The sequence below is a fragment of the Podarcis gaigeae genome (genome assembly GCF_964106915.1).
Source record: "Podarcis gaigeae genome assembly, chromosome: 5".
Taxonomy (NCBI): Eukaryota; Metazoa; Chordata; class Lepidosauria; order Squamata; family Lacertidae; genus Podarcis; species Podarcis gaigeae.
In genome coordinates this window covers 48799191-48824394 of record NC_139681.1, presented here as the reverse complement: position 1 = coordinate 48824394, position 25204 = coordinate 48799191, and the positions used below count along the sequence as shown (strand labels likewise).

Sequence of the window (25204 nt, the reverse complement as noted above, 5' to 3'; positions counted from 1 at the left end):
AAAACAAATATATGATAAACGACTAAGAAATGGGCCACCAAAATCTATCTTTGAGTTAAATATGGATCTCACATTCGGAAATAATAGGAGGCTACTGATCTAGAGAATACAGTTCCAAGGTTATCTTATTCCATTAGCAACAGAAAGAGCAATCACTAATATTATATGGAGGATAGAGGGGGAAGCCATCCTAATTGGCCTAGATAGATGCATTTTTTTATTTAAAAAATTGTTTCAGAATAAGGGGTTTCTAGCCACACAATCACCCTACCCTAGCAACAAAAACTGGCTGGCAGCTTTAGAAATTAGAAAGGTTCATCCAAAGGGTGGAAATACACGAGCAAACAAACCACTGAGCAGTGAAGTGGCTAAATCACAACACTTTTTGTGATGTCTTAAATATGAACTGCTGTTCCATTACCAGCAAATGTAAACTGGCATAATTATGTCTGGCAGACAAAATAGGGATTCGGGAAATGAAGATCAAAAGATCACTATATATGCAAAGCACTTTTCATAGCTCTCCTGCAGCCTAAAAAAAAGCAGCGAGGTATAAGACTGATGCTGAAAATTTGTTCATGTCAGTGAATGGCGTGTGAGGAGTTCGAAGAGCCTGCAACTCCTATGTGCACTCTGCACAGTAATATATTCAACAGTATATTAGGAACCTTTGCACAATAGATCTGAGATGGAATTCTCAGAGAAAATAATGTCATTACTTCTCTGGCTGATTACTGCAGAAGCATCATTCAAAAGGCAGGCAGTTTTCCTTGGGACACTTCTGCACTCACTGTTACTGGCCATCAAAGTTTCTCTCAGCCGGGCAAACCAGTATGGATAAGTGGATGCAAGTTAAAAATGGAAACCTCAAAACCAAAATGTTTGTCTAAAAATATTTTAATAGAGCAAATTTCCCAAGAAACAAATCTGATATATAAGATGACACCTGATGCATAAAATTTTGCTATTTAGGTCTCATTTGAGGGGGGAAACAAAACACACACACACATACACACGTGTGGCAAGTTGTCTGATTCACAGAAGCACCATAGCTAAGACCATGCTGCTTTGGTTAAGTCATGGCTTTAGAGACCTGACACACTGATTGACCAAGAAAAATGTCTACAGAGTAACCATTGTTTCATATGTTTTGTTGTGTTCTTTCATGCTCAGCTCACAAAGATAAAACCCTTTGAAGATAAGGAAACAAATTATTTCAGCATCAGATGCCAAAACATACAGAAATTTTAAAACTAATTTACAACATAACACAACATTTTTTTTATTTTTACAAAAAGTTTTCAGTATCCTAGTCAGGCAAGATGCTACATAGGGCTAAAACATTTTTTCCCCAAGAATGTGTAGAATATTGACATTAGAGGAAGGCTTTGTCCTAACTTTTAGAGGAGGACTGGTTTCAAAAAGGTAATGTCCTAAGACTCAACATTCAATGACACAAATAAAATTATATAACCTGAAACAAAAGTTGCATTCTACAGGTTATTTACAAATCACAAATTAGATACGAGTTAAAAAAAAAGCAGCCCAACATACATAATAAACCTGCACACGCTTGGAGATCAAAAGGGTGTTTTATATTAACATTCTCATCCGCTTGATTCTGGTAGCTCTAGTTCTGCCAACAACAAAATATCAAATGAGAATCCCATTCTAATCCGTAGTAACATAGACTATGTGGAATATATTCAGTCTCAAACAGTACCAACACTCCAAATGAAGGGAAATCCATGGCAATGGTATGTCACCATGAATACTCTCTGCTTATGTTTCCTTATTGTAGGGGTATATTTCACTGGTGAAAGCAAAATGGCAGAAAGGTAGAAGATTAACTACATGGTCTTTCTGGTTAAACAAGAACCACAAATCCCAGGCATGATTGTCAACCTCCCACCCTTTCAGTGGTACCAAATATTTCACTTGTGCTTCAGATGGCTATCCCTCAGATTACTTTACCTCTGACCACTCTAAATGAAGATACAGTGGACCAAACGGCAGAGGACCATTGGTAGGAAGTCTATGATGGGTTATAGTAAGCAATGTAGTGCTTTACCAGGGTGATCTGCAGTGCAGTGGCGACATTAACTGGGGAGGGCAGAATAATATGGGTTGCACCCAACTAAGTTGCCCCATGAGCACAAGGACTTCCACCTGTGCAATGGAACTTCCTGTCTCTCTCCTCAGTGCCGCTCAAATCTTTTCTGGAGGGCTGGAGGGGAAAGCCAGAACAGATTTGGAGGGGAGAAGGAAAAGGAAGTAAGTCCCACTGTGGAAAACCTTGCATTAATGAGATGACTTCAATGGATACAACTCTTAGGTTTCCATCTTTTAGAGAAGACCCAGCACCATGGAATGACTGTAGGCATTGTGTCCCATATGCTTAGCTCCAGTCCTCATTCACTAACCAGAGCAGGGATGAGGAACCTATAGCCCTCCATATGCTGTTCAGACTACAGGTGATGAGAAACAGCCCGACATGTTCCCCACTCCTGCTCTAGCAGTTGTAGCTCTGCCATCTTCTGCCACACAACTAAAGCCTGAATGGGAGGATTCTGGGGAGAATGCGACAACAATAGGAATCACCTGGATGTAGCGAAGTACCCATCCTTAAAAATAAATAAATCATAAAAATTATTTTCATAACTGCAGAAGCAAGTAGCTTTTATATCAGGGATGTTGGTTTTATTTCCTTCAATCTGTTTTTGTTTGGTTACTAAAACTACTAAGTTGTGCATACATTCTGCACGCTCCATTTTCCATATCCAAAGGTATCCTCAGTCAACTGGTGTGAGTGGCATTTGTACAGATACATTCTGCATTAAATACAGTATTAGATATATATGACCTCCCTACAAAAGATACCCGGTACCCCCCCCCCCCGATCTTTCCAACATCAGAAGGCCTTATGTGAACTCTGTCCTTGAGGGCAACTGAGGTCTGGTGGTGGGGTGCCAACCTGGAGCAGATGCCAACTGGGCTAATGTAATTCTAGTGGAATGACTATGTACTTGCTCATCGCATTCAATGACTGGGAGCTCAGCGTGCAAACTTATTGGCACTGAGTGGGATGTCAGAATATACTGCTCATGGTATCAATTTGCTGGGGATGAAACCACAAAAAATGTTACACTGGTAAAGGTCCTTGTTTCTAATGGAAAACACGAGTCTTTCTTCCACAGCAGAATCTGCTCTAACAAAATTATACCTGCCTCTCACTTAGTAATTTTCATCTAATTAATTGTTTCAAAGAAAAATACTGAACAAACCAAGAACATGCAAGGGATTAATTTTTAAAACATTTCAAAAATTAACAATCTGTAATTTCCTAGTGTCTTTCATTTGAACATCAAAAGAAAGGAGGACAGCCTATGTAAAAGTAGAAAGGAATTTTCTTGCCATACCTACTGTCATGGTTTCTTTGAAGTGATGCATAATTTTTGACCATTAACTAAGAGCCCAGTTTTCCCATCAGGTCTAAAAGATTTTTTGATATTGCAAGGGTTTCGTATTTCTTTTTAAAACAAACCAACACTTTTTCCAAGTACCATTTTGCTATTTAAGATAATACTCTCACACCATAATGGACAAACATATCTCTCAAGAGTTCTACCCAATGAGATTTCAAAACTGTGCAGGGCACTCTGTGCACTAGATAAGCCCAGTGTGACCAGTGCACAAAAGTGGGGAAGGCATGTAATAAGATTTTTTTTTTTTTACTAATAAAGAGAGCTGCCATTTATTACTTCTGGAAATGCAAAATGCTTCTTCTCCATGGCCTTCCACGGGCACAACACTTATATTAAAGGTTCATTCATAATGAACTTCCCCTGAGCACTAACTTCTCAGAACAACTGCATCCAGTTTGGCTTTGCTGTCTCAGTGGCAATCGATATCTGCACTTACCTTTTATTGCAGAGAACAACCTACTCTTTCTATTTAAAAAACCTTCTCATTGTGTGATATCCAACTAAATCCTACCCAGAAGGGACCTGATGAAATCAATGGACTTTAGTCATGACTAACAAGTCTGCTCTATGGATCTACTCTGAGTATGCCCTAGCTGGTTACCACACATAAGACACAGGGGATCCCTTAATTCTCTATGCATGCATGGCGCTTCTTCATAGAGAACACGGGGTGGGCAGGACAGCACCTTGCCTCTGATCTGGGACCAGAAGTAGAATACAGGGATCCAAATTCATCCCATTTGAGGTACAGATTGCTGCATATATATTCATACCCACAATACAGTGCAATCTATTGCAGGACGTTCAAGCTTTAACAAGAGGAAAAAATCCTTTACGTGCAAATCAAGTACACAATTCACTTACCTTCTGAAAAGGGTACAAGCTTTTCATGGGTGTGTAAAATTGACCTAGAGTACCTTGCTACCCAGAGGTAAGCTACAAGCAAAGTTTCAGCTATGTTCTTTAAATCTATTATAGAAGTCCAATAACAAGGTAATCAAACAAACAGATTACTTAAAACCATAAAGAAAAATCTATCTGTACTGTCACAGCCCAACACGGTAGATGTGAGCCAATAACCTGACCCACAATGTCTTGTCAAATCCTTCTATCTGTATGTACCAGCGTTTCAACTCTGAATTGAAATCGCATGTGGGAACCGCTTTCTATCTGGGGTTTAAGCTTTTGCAATCATTACTGAAGCCAACAACAAAATACAATAAATGCTGAGACTTGCATTAATACTTCTCACGTGGAAGGAAACAGGGAACTTAATTACAATTTTCGTTCACTCTTGTTTTCCTAAGTGATAGGTTGCAAGAAAATCTTGCAAATTTGCAGCATGTTTAATCAAATCACAGCTTAAAAGAGACAAAGCTGCAAAGCACACAAGCTGAAAGCAAGGAGACTGAGGGCACAGAAGGACCTATTAATGGATATCTGAATAAAGGGGGGGGGAATAGGGGGAAGGGGGCTGAATAGGTGAACTATATAGATCTGGAATGTCAAGAGCCAATAACATAAAACTGACTCTAGGATGCAAACTTTTTGTGGAACAAAAGAAATACTCCCAAGTGATCAATTTTTATTCTTTCTAAGCAAAACATTTCAGACAAAACCTAATGGGCACAAGCTCAGCAATGTCCACACATTTAGAAAGTGCAAAGTTTCTTTCAGAGGAAGCTGCTTTTTTTTTTTTTTTTTTTTTTTTTTGGCTACCATGTTTTAGTATGCACTGGTCTTTTTAAAACAGAAACAGGAAGGTCTGCTCCTCACAGGATTGCCCAAGAAGAACTTGTCAAGACTGGTCACATTGTTCCAAGTTAGCCCCCAAATAGCAGCAAACAGATATTTTATTACATGGCAAGAAACATGTCCAAACTCCTCTTGTAGGTATAGCTTGCATCAAAGAACCTGAGTATCAGTAGAGCCCAACAGGGCTTCTGGATACCCTCCCTTCCAATGTCACTCCAGTGTCCGCTCGTATTGAGAATAAAATACTTGTTGCACAGTCACTATCTGAATCCTCTTGAGCTTGCACACGAAGCGGAACCATCTAAAACAGTATAAAAAAAAAGTTTAAAGAGAAAAATGATTCAAGGTAGCACCTTGCTGGTGCCCTCCTACCTGATCCATTATCTCAAAAGACAAGCATCCCACCCATTCTTCTATGCGTACAAATACCCTAAGAAACTTAAAGGACATCTTTCCATATGCCGGAAAAGTACACAGATGGCTGTTAAGCCATAAAGCCCTAAACACCACCATATTATACAACACGCTACAGTAGTTTCATCAGTTTGGAGCACCAAGGACTGGAGAACGACACTGTTTGGCAGAACAGAGCTGCAAGATAAGGCCTGGGTATTTCTGATCCTGCCAATTCAAGTAGTATCCATTCAATGATATCATGCTGAAGGTAAAGTTAACCTACACACACACACACACACACTTCAGTGATCCAATACTAAATTTACAACTTCTTGAATATTTTTTTGCTCATCTGTACAAACTTTATTATTACCAATATTTTAGAGATGTAGAGCAGGCATAGGCAAACTCGGCCCTCCAGATGTTTTGAGACTACAATTCCCATCATCCCTGACCACTAGTCCTGTTAGCTAGGGATGATGGGAGTTGTAGTCCCAAAACATCTGGAGGGCTGAGTTTGCCTATGTCTGATGTCGAGGGAAGTGGAACTACAGAGAACCAGTTATTTTTACTCCTCAAGGTTACATTCCGAACCTTCTGCACCCTGGCACCTTCTCTTTGACCTGTGTTACAAGTTGCCATACTCAGGAATTTAACTTTGCAACTGTTGGTGAGAAGAAGTTGTTTGCTTCACAGTCTCAAACGAAGCGTCTGTTGTTAATCAAATAATTTATAATGGTAATCTAAATTACTTACTGTAGGTTAATTCTTCTCCAGCTCTTTTACGTGACTGGTCACCTCTAAAAAAAAAAGGTAGCAATGGAAGGAATTATAGAAAGTTAGCATGAAGCATGGCATCAACATAGAGTTCAAAAACAATACAAATAAAATATAATATTTATGTATGCCAGAAGAGCAACAATAACAGAAGGAACAGAATGTACCAGAATGTACCAGAATCAATTTATTCTGCCTGACAAGTATTATCTCTAATATTTAGGGCCAAGTTTTGAATTACCTGGGTGTCAGGGTTTTATTTCTGTATGGTCTTACTCCACACCAGCAGTTATTTGAAATGAGCAGCTGCAAAGCATAAGCAAATGATGTGCTTACTTCCCATGCTGGCAGCACACCGCTCTGTGGCTAGTAACTCTGGCATGTGAAGCAGACACATAATCTACCTATCCAACACAATGGCCACCTTTCTAAATGTTACAGGGACGGATCCAACCATGCAGAAGTAGCTATCCTACCCAAAATCATAACATGAGATTGACGCCTATGGCAACTTTCTTTTGGAGGTGAACAGCAACTTCACTGAGGGGCTGTTTTCATTAGGATGCCATAACCTTTTCCCATCCATGCTGCTAACAGCCCAGAATCGGCTATCTTAAAAAAATAATTATACTAACCAAGCATGTTAGCAAACATACATATATTTAATGAGCCATCTAATTTTGCCTAAAAGATCTGAGACACAAGGAGCAACCCTGCCATTAGTCAAAGGAAAGCAGCTTTATTTAAGCAGCTTATTTAGAAACTGTGAAAGGGCAACAATTACTAACATGGAGAGTTTCATTTGGCATTTGTGCCTCAGCCATCAGACTAGTTAGCGTCTTGATTAAATTTCTCAAATTTACTATTTCTCCAAAGGGGTTTGAACTGAGCATCTAGGAAACCACACTGACAAGCTACTGAAAGAAATGCTACCAAGCCACCATTGTTCCATTTAGTGAACAAAATAGAAGAGTTAACATTCCTCCAACATATGTATGACTCATAGCTAAACTATTTTGTATTGTAAGTGACCTCTAGCAGTACAGCTAACTTATCCTCCTGGAACATTGCTAGTACTAAATATCAGCCCCAAGGCTAAATTTACCCAGAGTCACTGGGGAACAGCAGTTTAAAATTCAAAACGAAAATGAAACAAAGCGCTTGATCAGATTACCAGGCTAAAATGATTAGGTGTAACTGCGCAAGAAACCTACAGCCATTCTGCAAGGGTTCAAGTACAGTGGTACCTCAGGTTACATACGTTTCAGGTTACAGACTCCGCTAACCCAGAAATAATACCTCGGGTTAAGAACTTTGCTTCAGGATGAGGACAGAAATCGCTCAGCGGCGGCACAGCAGAAGCAGGAGGCCCCATTAGCTAAAGTGGTGCTTCAGTTTAAGAACAATTTCAGGTTAAGAACGGACCTCCGGAATGAATTAAGTACTTAACCCGCGGTACCACTGCTGAAAGTGTGCACACACGTACGTAAGAAGGACATATAACAACAAACACAGCAGAACAGTAATAATTCCCATCCAGTCCGCCATCACAACATTCAAAACTCTGGTAGCTGGTTTATCAAGGCTATAAGCAGACAGCTTTGGGTGCTTTTGTAGCAGTTGTTCAAAAGGCAATATCTTTGTTTTGTCCTGTTTGCAGTCCTTGAAAACTGTCCCCATCCCTGATAGCTCATCAGTGAACACATTCTCCACGGTCAATGGAAACGCCAAGGAAGAGAACAAAGAAACACGTGCTCCTTCCCCAAAACATTTACAAAAAACATACAGTACAGGGGTAGGGAATCGGTTGTTATTATTGGACTTTAAACTTTACTCTCAGGGCAATTCATAAAATGTTTGCTTTACACACAAGCTGTTCTGACTTTTCTGGGCAAATACAAGGACTGCTGGCAGCAATTATTCTGACTGTGGCTGCACTTTTATTTCAGCTCATAGTCATAGCCATGACTGACCCCACTCCCAAACCCCAACAACATCAATTTGAGACAGTTGCTGAAAAAAACTGGGTACTAATTTTTAAATGCCAGGGTTATTACCTGGAAAATCCTTCCTGAATAAGTTCTTGTTGGAGTTTCTGGTCTTGAGCAGCATATTCCTCAAGCTCAGATTCTACAGCAGGAGGGAGGATGTTTGGAATAAATTTAGAAAATAAAGCTGGTGCCATCTGAACCCATTCTGTGTAGAAATGGAAAGTAATAGTGAATGAAACAAAATCACTTGCACGCACACACATTAATTCATATGGCAGGCCTGTAACATCCTAGGACTGAGCTTTCCCACGACATAGAAAGGATAGCTCAGTTGGTTAGAGCGTGGTGCTGACAATGGCAAGATTGCAGGTTGATCCCCGTATGAGACAGCTGCATTTTCTTGCATTGCAGGGGGCTGGACAAGATGACCCTCAGGGTCCCTTCCAAGTCTGCAACTCTATGATTCTATGAAAGGATTAAATATTACCTTGCTGCATGCTAAATGCATGTACAAGGCACCAGATTGCTTAGCTATAGAAGAGAAAGATGTCTGTCCGGGAGCAGCCTAGTGGGGTAGGTGTTCCCAGTGTTTCGACAGCAATCATAACCACAAACGTACCACAAACGAATCCTATTTCCCATGTGCGACACAGTTTAATTATACACCTTGACATTAATGGCTCTGATCTAGGACTTCATCTGCAAGTCCACAATCTGGCCAAAATAGATTATAAGAAAGGACTGTCACACACACACACACACACAGAGAGAGAGAGAGAGAGAGAGAGAGAGAGAGAGAGAGAGAGAGAGAAAGAGATACACCTTCTTGTTGATCTGGTTATTGAGACTTGCCTAAAATATACCGCTCTTGAAGGCTTCAAAGCCAAGCCCTTTCATTTTTTGCCATGTGTACATAAGCCAGGCCATGATGTCAACAGGGCAGAAGCCACAGAATCATGGAATTGTTGGAAGGGACCCTGAGGATCATCTAGTCCAACCCCTTGCTATGAAGAAAAATGCAGCTGTCCCATCCAGGGACCAAACCTTCAACCATGGCATTATCAGCACCATGGAGGCAAAAGAACTTGCTGCTTGATTTTCCAGGGACATCAGTCCTGTAAATTATAATCTATTCAAAAGAAAAATGATTTAGCTCATTTCCTATGTTTGTATTCCTTCTGTGAAGCGTAAGATACACTACGTATCAATATTCTTTATATCTACTATCCATCAAAATGTGATCACCATTTCTCCCCCATTGTGTTATTGTTTTCTAAACAATGTGCAAAATTAATAAAGAGTATTTAAAATAATAATAAAAATAACAATAGTAATTTACCTGGCCTAAGCATATACAATCCTTTGACAATGTTTGCCATAGTGGAAGGGTCTATCCAAAAAGGCGTGGTCTGAGCTTCTAGGAGTAAAGCTGAAATGATAAAAGAAACTTGACATAAACATTAATTGTATGCCAATTAAGCAGGTAATGGTGGTATCCAAATAACCTTTTCAGAAGACAAAACTGAATGAACCATATTATCAATTGTTACTAGTTCAGAAATGAAGAATATTCTATTTTCCAACAACCTTTTCTGAATATAGACAACTGCCTTTACCATCTTTATTAACAACAGTATGAAAATACTGAATCCTTCCAATATCTATTGATACCCCCACATGACACAGTAAGAACTTTAAAGCCTGTTAAAACTTCCCAAGATAAGAAAACATTTTAAGCCTCTTAAAAATAAAATCAAGTAAGATAACAGTTTGCATTAAAAACAGAGGAAAAACTCTGCATACAATGATAAGTTAACAGAAGAATTTGAAGGTAACCCTGGGTGGGTTACGGGGACCCTCTGGTGTCCATGGACCACCAACTGGGAACCACTGCATGATGAACTACATGGAAAATGTACTCACCCATTAATATAACTGGGTGGCCAAGAGTTCTTTTATTATGAGAAAATGGGTGAGGAGTTGACTAATAATAATAATAATAATAATAATAATAATAATAATAATACAGTAATTATTTATGCCCCACCCATCTGGCTGAGTTCCCCCAGCAATTCTGGGTGGCTTTCAACAAAATATTAAAATACAATAGTTTGTTAAACATTAAAAGCTTCCCTAAACAGGGCTGCCTTCAGATGTCTTCTAAAAGTCTGGTAGTTGTTTTTCTGTTTGACATCTGGTGGGAGGGCGTTCCACAGGGTGGGTGCCGCTACCAAGAAGGCCCTCTGCCTGGTTCCCTGTAACTTGGCTTCTCACAGCGAGGGAACCGCCAGAAGGCCCTCAGGGCTGGACCTCAGTGTCCAGGCAGAATGATGGGGGTGGAGATGCTCCTTCAGGCCCATGCACATTCTCCACACCACACATACATTTATAGACCACTATCGTGTTTTGGTTGTCTTTTCTCCATACTAGAAAACCTAGCACGTCAACCATCTGATTGTTCCAAAAAATCCCTTATAGTTACTGAGGTGACTCAGCCTTTTAATGTCTATTGATTACGCCCAATAGCAGCGCAGGAAATTACTTATTGACTTTTAACAATGCCTTTACATCTAAATGCCTTGACCTTTACACCTAAATAAAAAACTGCTGCCAATTCATCCATATGTCAGACGCATGAGTCAGTCTCACTAAAATTATAACGTTAATTATTTAGAAAAAGTATCAGCTGCAAGTACAGTGGTACCTCGGGTTACAGACGCTTCAGGTTACAGACTCCGCTAACCCAGAAATAGTACCTCGGGTTAAGAACTTTACTTCAGGATGAGAACAGAAATTGCGCGGTGGCGGCGCAGCAGCAGCGGGAGGCCCCATTAGCTAAAGTGGTGCCTCAGGCTGAGAACAGTTTCAGGTTAAGAACAGACCTCCAGAACGAATTAAGTTCTTAACCCGAGGTACTACTGTAAATGGAACTGACGCTGAAGGACTAGACAGCAAAAATGTAGAATACTACAAAATGGCATTGCTGGGAGTTCATTAGCTGTGGACTGGGATGTAAGAAGTGAAAAACAGACATTTCATTTTATTGACTATGATCAGTTGTTTACCTTGATTTGATATAAGGGAATTTTAAATAAGTGTTATTAAACTACTAGCAGAAAGCATTTAGATGCAATACTTATGGGACTTTAGGGTGTATCTAATAATTCTTAGCTACACCTCGGTTGGACTGATACAATGACAGTAACAAATTTACCTTAATCAAAGCCGATACAGTCAAACCTCAGTTGCTGAATGTAATCCGTTAAGGAAGACCGTTCTGCTACCGAAACATTCAGCAACCAAGGCACAGCTTCCAACTGGTTGCAAGAGCTTCCTGCACTTAAGCGGAAGCTGGGTCAGACGTTCGGCTTCCAAAAAAACGTTCAAAAACTGGAGCATTTACTTCTGGGATTTTGGCATCCAGGAGCCGAAACATTCCAAAACAGAGCTGCTTGGGAACCGCGGTTTGACTATATAGGTTCACAAAAAGCAGATGGTGCAGCTCTCCTAAAGACAGGCATGGAAAATTGCATGTTTCATGCTTCCACACATACAAAAAAATGAAATATGTAGCTCATTATATGCAGAAAACTGGTGACAGTTTAAGAAAATGTCTGAAGAACAGAATTTCCATGAACGATTTCAATGGACGCCAAAGTAATCACTGAAGTGTTCTTATTTTCTTACTGGGTTGGTTCGAATCCAGAGATAATTGCTGTTTTGCCAATGTCAACATTGACATCTGAAGAGGACTGTTTCCATTTATAGCAAAAGATTTGTAAAAAAGTAACAAAAAGCTGGATGTTGTAGTAAGAACAAATCAACAGTGAACTCTATGGCTGCAGACTTCCTGGCTTACAATGGTCTTTTGTGAATGACCAGCATGCTACTGTATGCTTCCCAATGTTCCCACTGAACTCCTTTCCAGGCATGAGCAGGACAAACAAACTCGGAAGCCCAGATCTAAACTGTGGATCATGGCTTGTTTGTCTACCTCGATGAATAACCTTCACCTCCCATGGTTTAAGGTTAGCTAGAGATCAAGGCTTGCTAGGGAGAAACAAATCACAACCCCCTGTTCAGATGGAACAGGAAATCTAGGCTTTCTGGTTAGTATATCCTGCTCATATCAGGGATGGAGTGCAGTGCAGTGGACGTGACTTGGCATGCTGCTTGCTCACAATAAAACCACAAAAAGCCAGAAAATCTATGCATGGAGCCAGTTTTTCCCAGTGATGCATTATGACTGTATTTTCATACAACTTAATACTGTCAAAGATATCTGCTTCAAACCTCTTCAGCAGATAGCTGTATTTATTGAAATAATCAATCATATTGCATTTTCTAATATAGGCCAGGAATAAATTACATTCATCATCTGGTCTTCAAAGCCTATTTTGAAATAAGCTATTAAAGGTTCCTTGATATAATATTTGGTCTTAGACTTTTTACCTGTTCAATTTCCCCATTAATACTGAAACTTCAACATTTTGTAACTCCACAATACGAAAGAAGTCAATTAACGTAATATTTTAGAAAACGTAAGCCCAAGAACTTTACTTACGCATTAGGCTGTAAATGTGCTTTTCTGCAACATGTTCCGTAAACAGTTTTATAAGGTCATTTTTTAAGTCTCGATTGAGCTTGGTTTCTATGTAAAACTTATTCTGAAAAACAAAACAGAAGAAACCATGTTAACTGTTTTGGATTTACAGCAACACAAAAAAAGGCCTGTGAAAATCTTCAGAAAAGCATCATTCATCATCATCCTTAGAACTTTTGTTGTTGTTGCTTTTGAGCACTGCATTTCTTCAGGGATAAACTGTTGGGGACCACATGGTGGTGGTAGACATGGGCTGTACTAGAGACACAAGTGGCCCAACTTCTATTATTATCCATTGTTGTTATTACAAGGTATTTATAGGCAGCTTTCCTGCATGATACCCATTTCAAGAGAAGAGAGGAAATCAACAATACAGAAGTTAAAAACCACTAGATCACCCCAAGATTTAGGAATTCTTTTCTCTTTCTCTCTCTGCCACTCCCCTTTCCCTTGTTTGCCACATGCATGAAATTAGGCCAAGGGGTGCATGAAATGAAAATGAGGGCTGCATGTTGCTCATACCTGATATAAAGTAAACATAGCTTTCTTTGAAAGTGATTCTAACAAGTTTTGCTACCCCATTACAGTACATAGAAAGTGTTCACAGAGTGATAAAACAGTTCAACGTAAAACCACAGTAGAGCTATCTTGCTTATCAATACTGCAGATATCACATATTTCTACAGGAGCCATTTCCTGCTTGTATCACTGCTGTTCTTCAGCATCACACATCAGTTGCCATTATGGTCCTCCAGATAGCAAGCATATAAAATGATTATTAATGATACCTGTCAAACACCAGATCTGCCCAGCTGTTCCCACTATTACTTTTTTATTTAATTGCATTTATATACCACCTTCTCCCCCAATGAGCTCAAGGTGCTACACATAGCTCTCCTCCTCATTTGATCCTCACAACAACCCTGTTAAGTAGGTAGGACTGAGAGACAGTGACTGGTCTACGGTCACCCAGTGTGCTTCATGGTTGAGTGGGAATTCAAATCCTGGTCTCCCAGGTCATAGCCCAACAATAACCATTATGCCATACTATATTCTACCACTATATATGCAACCTAGGAGGAGACAAAATGTGCTGGTACTTCTAAGGTGATGATGATTTTTTAACATACAGCAAAGAGATAAACACATCATGTTTTGAATCCTCCATCCAAATGGCTCCTTAAACCAAGATTACATTTACGAAAATGGAATGTCTACTTGTCATTTTGGGGCAAATCAGCTCAAAAGTCTTATTTTTCAAATGATGGACTGCTTGTGATTGATTATCTGTTAAACATCTGGCTAGTTCAGATGACAACCTTGAGCTGGCTTAAAAACTCTGAGGACTTAAAGAAGAAACACCACTTGATCCAGGGACAGTCCACATATATATTGGCCTATTCCGACCTCTTTTTCTTAATGGTGACTGCTCCTGCTCAGGCTGCACAGAAAAAGCATTTCGGTTCCTGAAATTCATTCCAAGTGTACAGATGAAATATATTTGATAGAATTCTACAGGATGTGGTATTAGGGTGTGAAAACAGTCCAGATCCAATGATCCTCAGGCCTGAGTGCCATTGGGAGATGAGAATACATAATTTATTATATAATTTCTATGAAGTCTATTGGATTCAGCAGAAACACACGGTTGATTCAGAGACAGAGCAAAACGAGAACCAAGACATTAAATCTGACTAAAGCAACAGTTAACACACTGCCCACTTCATACTCCATTTAGAATCACTACAGACCTGAACATACCACCCAGAGATTTCAGCCAAATACAGGACACCTCAAAGCACTTCATTTTCTCTTGAGAAAGACACATGCTTCAAAACAACTTCAAAATGTTCCTCACAAAAGGTCAATTGTGAACTACTAGCACATATTCTGATAACGCTAAAATCCTTCACTACTGTTCAGAATGTTTATCATTTAGTCAAAAGTCATTAAAAAAAATCAAATCAAGAAATATTACAACACAAAAGAAAGGCTACATAATGACCAGGCTCAGGTAGTTTTAAAGGACAACACAATAATCTTTACAACATTCATTTTAGTTGTTGCCATGGCAAATAATATAACCCTCCTAATGTGTGTATCATTATTCAATACTATGAAGGATAGCTAATGGGATGCTCTCTAAAAGCAATGGTACCAAGGATACCAGCTAATCAGTTTTCTGGTGACAGCTTGGAGATGCGCCTAGATCCAGTCATGGGAGTTACAAATGGCCTCTATGGACCAGGAGTTTTCTAACAGCTTAGCTTGGTTTGTCAGCTGAGATTTCTGGAGAGAAACATAAAAAACACCTGAAAAGATTTTAAGTTACATATCTTTAAAGGCTCTTAATGAAACACAAGTTTGCATTGGTCCAGTGTTCTTTTAGGACTACAGATAACATGATCTGAAGTCAAAGGGTTATAAACATTCTCTGTGGTACAGTCATTTAAATCAAACAAATACTAAGCAATAAAATTATGGCACATATTTGTAAAGCTTATCTGTGACCTGCCAATACACTTCTTTTTAAAATCTGAGATCTAGTAACAGTTGGCTCTATGTGGGTAGGAGAGTTTTGACAAAACCTAAATCATAACTGTGCATACACAAATCCTATTTTTGAGATGGTGTGTTGACAGAGGGTTGTTTTTAATTACAAGCTTATTTTGGTACATTAAAAACACAGCTAGAGCCAAAATTCAATAAATGAATGAAGTGCTCTTGCAATAATAAGCATTACTTCTGCTTCTTGGCATGGGACCAGCAAAGTAGATCAGAATTCTCTTGATATGCATAGTTATCAAATTTCTTAAATCGGTTTGCAATGTGCTGCAAGACATTTTAGAGCAGAACCCATCTAATACCCCTTCCTCATGTAAATCACATTAACATATGCAATGTAAGTGCATTTTTTGAATAGTCTGAATATGTAAAAAAAAACCCACAAGAAGCAAACCTTACTGATCCAGGAAAGATTATGCAAGATACAAAATGTCTATAAATATGAAAGCCTGGTAACCCATCTGCAAAAAAATAAATGTACATGCACTCTTAAGCTTAACACACCAAGCTAATGGCAAAACTGATTCTTCCAAATGAGTGCTTATACCAATTTTAGAACACTCAATAGCAATGCTTGATGCAGTACAACCATACTCAACCTGAGTGGTTGCCATGCAACTCCAGGCACTCTTAGATGAGATTGAGTTAACTGTAACCTGAGTTATGCAAGCATGCCCTCTTTGCTGCACCTTTCTGCAGTCTCTTATAAAGCCTCCCAAGCAGCCAAGGGGAAAACGGGCAAAAAACAGGTACAGACAACTTGTACGAGCTAAACCTCATGGTTGCATTGCAGATTGACCAACGCTGCTGGGTTTCAATACCATCAGCCATGGCCTGCTTTTGGACAGGCTGTTTGGGTTGAGAACAGAATGCACTGTGTTATGATGGTTCTGTTCCTAACTGGGTGGTTACCGTATTTTTCGCTCTATAACACGCACCTGACCATAACACGCACATAGTTTTTAAAGGAGGAAAACAATAAAAAAATATTCTAAACGAAACAGTGGATATATGATTTTTGTGGTTCATGCTGTGGCCACAGACATGTGATCTGACGGTGAGTTTGGGGTAGCCCAATGCAAAAATCCTGAGGATCCATGTGGATCCATGCTTTGTAACCACATTTTTGCGCCATTGCGGCCCCATGAAACAGTGGGTGCGTGTGTTTTTTGGTGCAGGCTGTAGCCATGGATATGCTATGTGATCTGATGGTGAATTTGGGGTGACCTAGTGCAAAAATCCTGAGGATCCATGTGGATCCGTGCTTTGTAACCACGTTTTAAGTGGGGAGGGAAGGAAAAGAACTCAAGGCACAAGGAGCACGCGTGGGGGGTGTGGAGAAGGATGCTGCTGATAATGCAGAAGAGGCTCCTCTCTGGCTTTGCTCCTTTAGAACAAGCAGGCTCTGCGTCTCTCCCTCCTCCCCGGCAAGGAAACCATGATAGTAACCACTCTGAGACAAATCAAGAAAAATTGCGACCAACACTCTCCCCCAACAAGCGCAGTGAGGTCAAAACACACACACACGCAGAGAGGGAACTGGCCCTAAAGTCGCAGGGCGCTGGGGGAGTGAACGGGAAGCAAGAGAAGGAGAAGGAGCCCTCACACACACAGAGTGTCAATTCTAAAGTCGGAGGGACAGCGCAGGGAGAGTGAACGGGAAGCAGGAGGAGGAGAAGGAGCCCTCTCTCACACACACAGACACACAGTGTCAATTCTAAAGTCGGAGGGAGAGCGCGGGGCGCAGGGAGAGCGAAGGGGAAGCAGGAGGAGGAGAACGATAGCTCAAGCACACACACAGAGACACACAGAGTGTCAATTCTAAAGTCGGAGGGAGAGCCAGGGAGAGCGAAGGGGAAGCAGGAGGAGGAGAACGATAGCTCAAGCACACACACACACACAGCCCCTACAGTGGCTAATCCAAAATCGGACAGCAAAAAACTGCAGGCAGGGACAGAGAATACGGGGTTGTTTTAAAGCAGCCAACCCCGCTCTGCTTCTCTCCCTCCTCCCGGCTAGGCTGGCTGAAAAGCTTCGCTGCTACTTAGCAGATCAGTGGGGAGGAGAGAGGAACATAGAGGACAGGGTTGTTTTAAAGCAGCCAAGCCCGCTCTGCTTCTCTCCCTCCTCCCCAGCTCGGCTCGCTGACAGGAGCCGCTTACACCTGCTTTGCTGTTTCAAAGCAAGCCACGGACTGCTCACAACTGCAGCAGATTCCCCCGCCATCTGTAGGCATTCGCTCCATAACACGCACAGACATTTCCCCTTACTTTCTAGGAGGAAAAATCTGTTATGGAGCGAAATTTACGGTAATTTCAGAAGGTGCTGCTGGGGGATAAAAGAGTGCAGCACAGAAGTACCTCAGCACACTAGGCGAGGTTCTGTTATGGCCTGGGCTTTAATTAAACTGGTGGAATAAGTCCAAGTGAGCCCACGAGGGAAAGCTCAGTTGGTAGAGCATGAGACTCTGAATCTCAGGTTTGTGGGTTTGAGCCCCACTTTGAGTGAAAGATTCATGCACTGCAGAGGGTTGAACTAGATGGTCCTCGTGGTCCCTTCCAACTCTACAATTCTATGATTCTATTCTATGAGCATAGAGAGGAAATCTGTGGGAGATCTAGCAGGAGATCATCCCACTTAACTCCCAATGTAAGTCTTCAGGAGAATCTATTTGCTGACCACTGCTATACCTCACACCTAATCAGTTCCTTCCTTCCAGACTATGCCCAATTTGAAAAAATAGTCTAAAAACTTACCATATATATGAAAAGAGGCACAATGCTCTGTAATGCTCCCATATACTGTCCAAGTGCTATGTTAAACCTTTCGATGTAGATGTCTGGGGGGCTGGCCTGCAAGAAAGAAAACATAGCTGCCTTACTAGAATGAAGTAACCAGGTTGGACTTGCAGGTAAAAAACAAGACTAAATAAGGTGAAATAATACAATATCTAGGGTCATATTGGCTAAATGCACTACTAATTTGTCCTTAAGTGGGGGGAAAGAGCTTGCTCAAAAAGAGAAAATGTGCAGGGAGAGCCAAAACGAGCACCATTGTATCTGCTGATATAATATCATATTAATCAGTGATGGGTAGCCTGCGGCTTGCAGGCTTCATTAGGCCAGCCAGGATGTTTTGAGTGAACCAAGGACACTTTTCCATGCTTGATGTCCTATGATGTCAAGTGTGGGAAAGTTCAAGAAAGAATTCAAGTCATGGCAGGAAAGAAAGAAAGAAAGAAATCTTCCTTTACTGCTATGAGCTGAAGTTTCAATTATCTGGTGCCAGGTGATTAGCAGGTGGGTGATTACGCTCACTTTTCCAAGTGGTCTGTACAGTGCCACTTTTAGAAACCTGCTGTATACCAACAGTGAAATCACTCCATGAGTGTGGAACCTTATGTAACCAAAATGGGAAGTTATCAGCAGGCTTGGGCAAATCCCCAATGTTTGTAGGTAAAAAATGTGGTGGGCAGGGAATACTAAGGAAGGGAGAGGACCTGAAACCAAGCCAATGAGGACTGAGCATGCTCAGTAGCCACAGAATGTCAAATGTCTGTTGCAGGGGACAGGGGGATGGTATGGAATATCCCAGAAAAGGGCATGGCTGGCTGGAATCTGGAACTGAGGCACTGCACCATAGTGGTCCAGGTTCTACTTGCTCCAGGTTTTATAAAGCATGAAGACGATCAGTACACACACATTCTATTAGACTATTCAGGAGGGAGGGGAAATCCGGTTAAATTATTATTAATATTCAAGCAAAAGAATGTGTGTTTGTATCCTAATTTTCCTAAAGAGCATCTACGAATTGTTGAAGGAATCATTATATCTGTACTCTATTCTGCACTAACATTACAATTACTGCAATACTTACTGACCAAGAAATGCTTTTAGCAATCATAATTGGGTCTTGATGACGTCAAGTGTGGGAAGGTTTAAGAACGAATTCAAGTGATGGCAGGAAAGAAAGAAAGAAATAAAATCTTCCTTTGTTGCTATGGGTTGAAGGATCTCTTCTCGAAAGGGACACTTCAGAATATTCCAAGAAGTCGGCATCAATTTAATATAATTATTTATATTCTGAGGAACATTTGCTCTTCCACATATAACTGAATATGCTGAATACACATCAAAATTCAACAGTAATTCTCTTAAAAAGGTAAAGCATAAAACTCAGACCCAACAAATCCCAAGTTGCATATGCAATTCATGGAGGGAAGCTTGTCTAGAACAAACTGATTTCCACTTGCGCAACAGGACTGCCATCCCTCCAGTCTTGCCCCTGTGTGCGCTCTCCTCAAATCTGTTCCAGAGGGTTGGGAGAACCCCTTAATAATGACGAGAGTGTATAGGGGAAGAAGAGGGGGGAAGTCCCACTTGGCAAGCAGAAATCCTTGTGCAGACACAACCCTGATGCAGTGCTATGCTAGATACAAACCAATACAACTATCTGAAGAACTCCCTAATAAGTTAATTGCTGACACTTAAAAGTTTTTTAAACAAGCTGCACAATGGATTGGTGGAAAATCTTGCAACAGGCTAACACAGCTACGTTACCCCTCTGAAAATACGACTGAGAGTCAGTTTAATTTTTTTTTATTTAGTTTAATTTTGTATCACATCTGCAAAAACCAGAACCCTTTGCTTCACACATACCCTCTGCCCGCAAAAGTGTTTATCCCATGTTGTAGAAAAGATTTCCAAAACCTAATGTATAATAGAGACAATCTTTGGCATTAAAAAAATGTGATTCTTACAGTATTTCTGTCAGTTTTCCTTAGTATAGAATGAAAAGTGATTTTCCGAGACTGCTAAATTAAAAATTCATATAAACTGTTAAGAAGTTCAAAAGATACCTAGGGAGTTCTTGTATGCATAATTAAATTCATTATTAGATCAAGTGCATACTGTAACAACTTTCAAACAGACTTGCAAGGGCAACAGGTCTTCCAGCATTATACTTATTTTGAGCACAAACTTTTTCAGCTGATACTTTGTTCCTTTTTCTTCATTATATTCCTTTTCTTTTCCAGCAACAGTATTTAAGAATTGCAAATCTGTTTGCTTGAAATTTCTCTGTATGAATGATCATTATTCTTTTAAAAAAATTATGCTTCACTTCTACAAGCTACTATACGGGAGGATTATTTCCAGCACTATGATTAGGGTACAAGGGATGGTTTTGCAGTGATTCTGGAAGCCAAATCTAAGTCCTATCTTTCAGTTTCAAGTCTTAACAAGTTAAAATTACCCCTTCAGGATGAAATTGCTCAATGCTAAACTCAAAATGAAATACTGAAATGCATTCAACCATTTGAACAGTTGGAAATGGAGAAAAACACCACAACATAAGGTTATCCAGAAAAAGTGATGATTAGCTAACATTTCATTTATATAAGGAAAAGATTAGTATCACCCAGAAAAGAAGGAAACTGAGGATGGGGGAGGCACAATTTTTACATATGAAGGACTACAGAAATACAGTGGAACCTCGGGTTGCAAACGTGATCTGTGCGGGAGGCACGTTCGCAACCCGCAGCGCCGCGTCTGCGCACACACGATGCTATCCAGCACTTCTGCGCATGCACAGAGCGCGATTTAGTGCTTCTGCGCACGTGCGAGCACTGAAACCTGGAAGTAACCCGTTCTAGTACTTCTGGGTTCAGTGCAGTCCATAACCTGAAAACTCGCAACTCACACCGTTCGTAGCCTGAGGTATGACTGTATCTAAAAACCTGCAAACCTCTACTAACACTGCTGCTAAGAACACCTTGCTCCAATATACTGTTTTACTTAAGATTTTGCTTAACCGAGGTCCAATTCAGCAGGTAAGATTAAGAGTTTTGAAAGGCACAAGAGCAGGCTTCCTCAGGAGCTTATGGACTCTCCTTCCCTGGAGGTTTTTATACAGAGGTTGGATGGCTATCTGTCCTGGATGGTTTAGCTGAGATTCCTGCATTGCAGGCGGTTGGACTAGATGTCCCTTCAACTCTACTTTCATATTTTCAGGGGAGAACGAAGGTTTGCCTTATGCTGCTTCTTAACATAAAATAATTTAAGAGGTGGTGATGGTGGGTATTTTTGCTTGTACATTATTTAACATGCTAGAAGCTTCATAATGAATGCCTTGACTTTTGAGTGCCTGCTTGTGCTTGGAGGGAGGGGACTGCCTTCCAACAAGCCTTATGAGGTGATGATGGCTGCGTGCAAGGCTGTCTGCAGTGTGCTGGAGAAGTTTTGGACAAATTATTTTCAAGCAGAGCAGCAGAGAATTTTTGAAGAAGTTAAAGGAAGTTTCCAACCCGCCCTTCCAACCCATCCACTGTTCTGCTTTAACAACAATAAGAATAACCACCCGTTGATTTCCAGTGTTCCACAGGCAGCATTTCGAAGTCCACAAACCTAAAGAAACATTAAGAAACCAGAGATACAGTGTGACAAAAGTACAGAGACAGAGTACCATTTGGCCAACTTGGGGCACTTGACTGACATTTCATTTCACCATAGTGAGGGGTAAAGACATCCCAAATCACTTGCTATTCAGCCCTAGCAAAGGTGCTGCACACCTCTAGTAAAAGTATGTGCTCCTCTTCCTTCCAATCCACTGCATGCAGAGCTGGTGTGGGGATAGAGTGTGTTAAGAGTTCCTGCTCTATGACTGCAGTCATAGGATTGTTTATCACATGATGGTGTATGTTTTCATTCCACAGAGTGGGAAGTGACGGAGACAGGATATTTGTGTTACTGTGTTCCGTGAAGTGGGACTATTGTCCTTTGCTTTTTCTCTTTGTTGTCTGATGCTAGAGAGAGAGGGAGCCATGTTGCAGTGCTCCGTGTGTGTTTATATGTAAATAAAGTAGATTAGCCAAAATGCTGAGTTGCTGAGGTCTGTTACGCAAACCGCGAACACTCTGCAGATCCCTAAGTGTGATGGTGTCTCTTGGCATCGGTCGCTGTGATGTTCGGGCAGAAGAAAGCTTTTGAAGCTCCCGAATGATCGACCAGGAATGAGAGAACACGCCAGTCAGGCATGTGTCTCTACCAGGGTCCTACTCAAGAGTAGGACGAGCTCCTGACAGAGAGGGGCTTGCCAAGGACCCCCTGCCCCTGAAAAGCAGAAAGGCAAAGACAACCTATCTCCATCTTCCCCTCCACAATTTAGAGTTAGGCAGGAACGGCAGAGTTGTGCCTTATTTTGGCCCTCTACTTACATCCAGCAAGGGTGGAGCCAAAGCAAATCTGCTTATCTCTGGGGCTGGGAAAAGGGGACGAGAATAATCTCTGCCCCTGCAGTTCCATGGTTTGGAGGAACTCTCAGATTTTGTTACACTTGCCTGAAGATGGCTAGGCAGTCACTATGGAAACCAAGATTGAGCCCTGCAGCTGTTTATGTATATATTTTGACAAAATGTTTGTTTCATTTTCTTTTTCCCTTAGAGAAAGGATCCCAAAGGGGAAATTTATTTATGCTGCAGACATATATGCAAAGTAAATTCAAGAAACCACCCTCATTTCCATTCTTTATAAAATGCTGAATAAAGCAGTCCTTCTATCCGAAGCAGCAGCAAAACGAAAACCTAGCATGTTCTCTTTGACAGAAAAGCCAATATATAGTTTTGTTCACTGCACTACCTTTCTGATTAAAAAAAGTGAGCAGTGTAGACAACCATTTACCAAGCAGTATCTTATCATATGCATATATAACCATTTGGTTAGCCATTACTGAATATATCACCACATTGTGCCTGAAGGACATGATACTTGTCTGATAAAAAAATCCAAGAAAAAAGAGAAATTGCAAGATTCTCCCTACCTCTTGGTAATACAGTAAAACCAAACAACATGCCATGTGGATATATGCAAATAGTTAAAGTTAGTTACCAACTAATCAGTAATGTGAGTTTATTATGAATGTTCATATATAACCACCCAGGGCTCAATCTAAAGCCATAGTATTCTGACATAGCTCAATGGAAGACCAAAAAAAGAAAAAAAATCACTCACAGTAGTTCCACTATTCCTGAATTTAACGTAAAAAAGAAGATAAGCCTAAGTATACTCTTCAGTTTGTGTTCAACACTTTCAGTGTTCAAAGTTTCTGTAAAATAGCAATTCATGTATTTTTAATTATTTCCAGTTCTTAGCAAGTGACCCATAGATAGAGGCAACCTAACTGCTGTTGTCTAAACCAGAGCTTTCCAAACTGTGTATCATGACATGTCTGTTGACAGCAGTGTGTAGGTGTGTCACACAAAGGCTACTTGCGCTCCTCCCGGGGCTGGAAAGGGGTTAGTTTCAGTTTTCTAGTAAAACTGAATCACTGTGTCGCAAATGATGCATGCCTATAAAGTGGGTCACCAACATGGAAAGTTTGGAAAGCTCTGGTCTAAACTCTGGTAACCTCCGGGCTAGACAACTGCAATGCATTAGGGCTGCCTTTGAAGACAGTTCAGGAACTGCAGCAGGTGCAGAATTTGGAAGCCAGGTTGCTCACTAGGACAAGATGGTCCGAGTACATAAGATCAGTTCTGGCAGAACTGCACTGGGTCTTGGATGTACTGTACATACAAATCCCTAAAGCGTTTTTCTCAGGCTGTGCTTCAAGTTCCATTAATATCCATTACAATACAATATGCCAAGTAGACTTATGCAACCTTTCTATGCTATTTAGACAACTGATGGTCATCCGCATCTATCTCCAAGACTTGTTGAATGCTTACAGATGCATAATGAAGGAAGGCTAATTACAGAGTTGTTACTATGCTAGACCAAACCTAGCAGTTACTATGTGACATAAAGGGGGGAGGTAATATATCAGGCATAAGCTGTATTTAGTGTAGTGCATGTGGAGGATAATAGGGAGGTGATAAGTGATACAGAAAACAGTCAGTATGGAACAAAGCTTCAGGTTCTGTAAATCTATGAGACAATCTAATGCACAGGAAAGCTATGAGGTTTTCAAAAGAGAAAATCTATCTTGTCTTTTCTGCAGTTTAAACGGTATTCAGACAGTGAAAGCATTCTGCTGCCACCTACAGTACAATTTACAAAATGGAAAACCCTTTCCCCTCGCTTAGCTGGTGAAGAGTCCACAGTAGACATAATCTATTCAGGCTGCTCACTGCAAGTTAAGCTCACTTGTCACTAGTCACAAAAAAACCAAAGTTAGTACTTCACTGCACTATATAGAAGAATGGGATAAGAGCTGAATATTATAAAGAAATCCATCGAGTGCTAAAATAATGACAGTATTTAATGTTAAATGAGAGATAGGCAAGGACTCTCTGAAGGATATGTTACATCCTGCAGAAAGACAGAACATTCCTCTGCGGCTGTCACAGATCAAGCATAAGCTTGTGCCAACCTATGAAAGGCAAACACATTCAGCTTTATTTTTTTTTTAATAAAATTTTTATTAGGGGTTTTTACAGAATAAAGTACAAAGACAATAAACAACCTTACTTTTATCTCAACAGAGTTTCATAACTTCTTTGGACTTCCTCACATCTCCCGCTGCCATTTTCATCATCATAAATTTTTTTCCATGCAATTTATCATCTAGTTTGCAAATTTTATAACCGCTTATTTAAATATAGTCCTCTGCAAATTTATTTCTCTTAATCTCGCTTT

General features: G+C 40.4%; 1 protein-coding gene across 2 annotated transcripts in view; it reads right to left on the bottom strand.

Annotated features, from left to right (window-relative positions):
- Positions 1 to 879: 879 nt before the first annotated feature.
- The window catches only part of CACUL1 (CDK2 associated cullin domain 1), a 46510-nt gene continuing 22185 nt past the window's right edge, over positions 880 to 25204 (bottom strand). Inside the window, exons 4-9 of one of the 2 annotated variants that reach the window (XM_083741419.1) lie at positions 18329 to 18424; positions 12969 to 13071; positions 9744 to 9833; positions 8471 to 8609; positions 6393 to 6436; positions 880 to 5541 (exon numbers count right to left, since the gene is read on the bottom strand). In XM_083741419.1, coding sequence (XP_083597545.1) covers positions 5501 to 5541; positions 6393 to 6436; positions 8471 to 8609; positions 9744 to 9833; positions 12969 to 13071; positions 18329 to 18424 — 513 coding nt within the window. In that variant the 3' untranslated portion in view covers positions 880 to 5500. The remainder of the gene's footprint in view (positions 5542 to 6392; positions 6437 to 8470; positions 8610 to 9743; positions 9834 to 12968; positions 13072 to 18328; positions 18425 to 25204) is intronic. The other variant, XM_083741420.1, reaches the window with a different exon arrangement.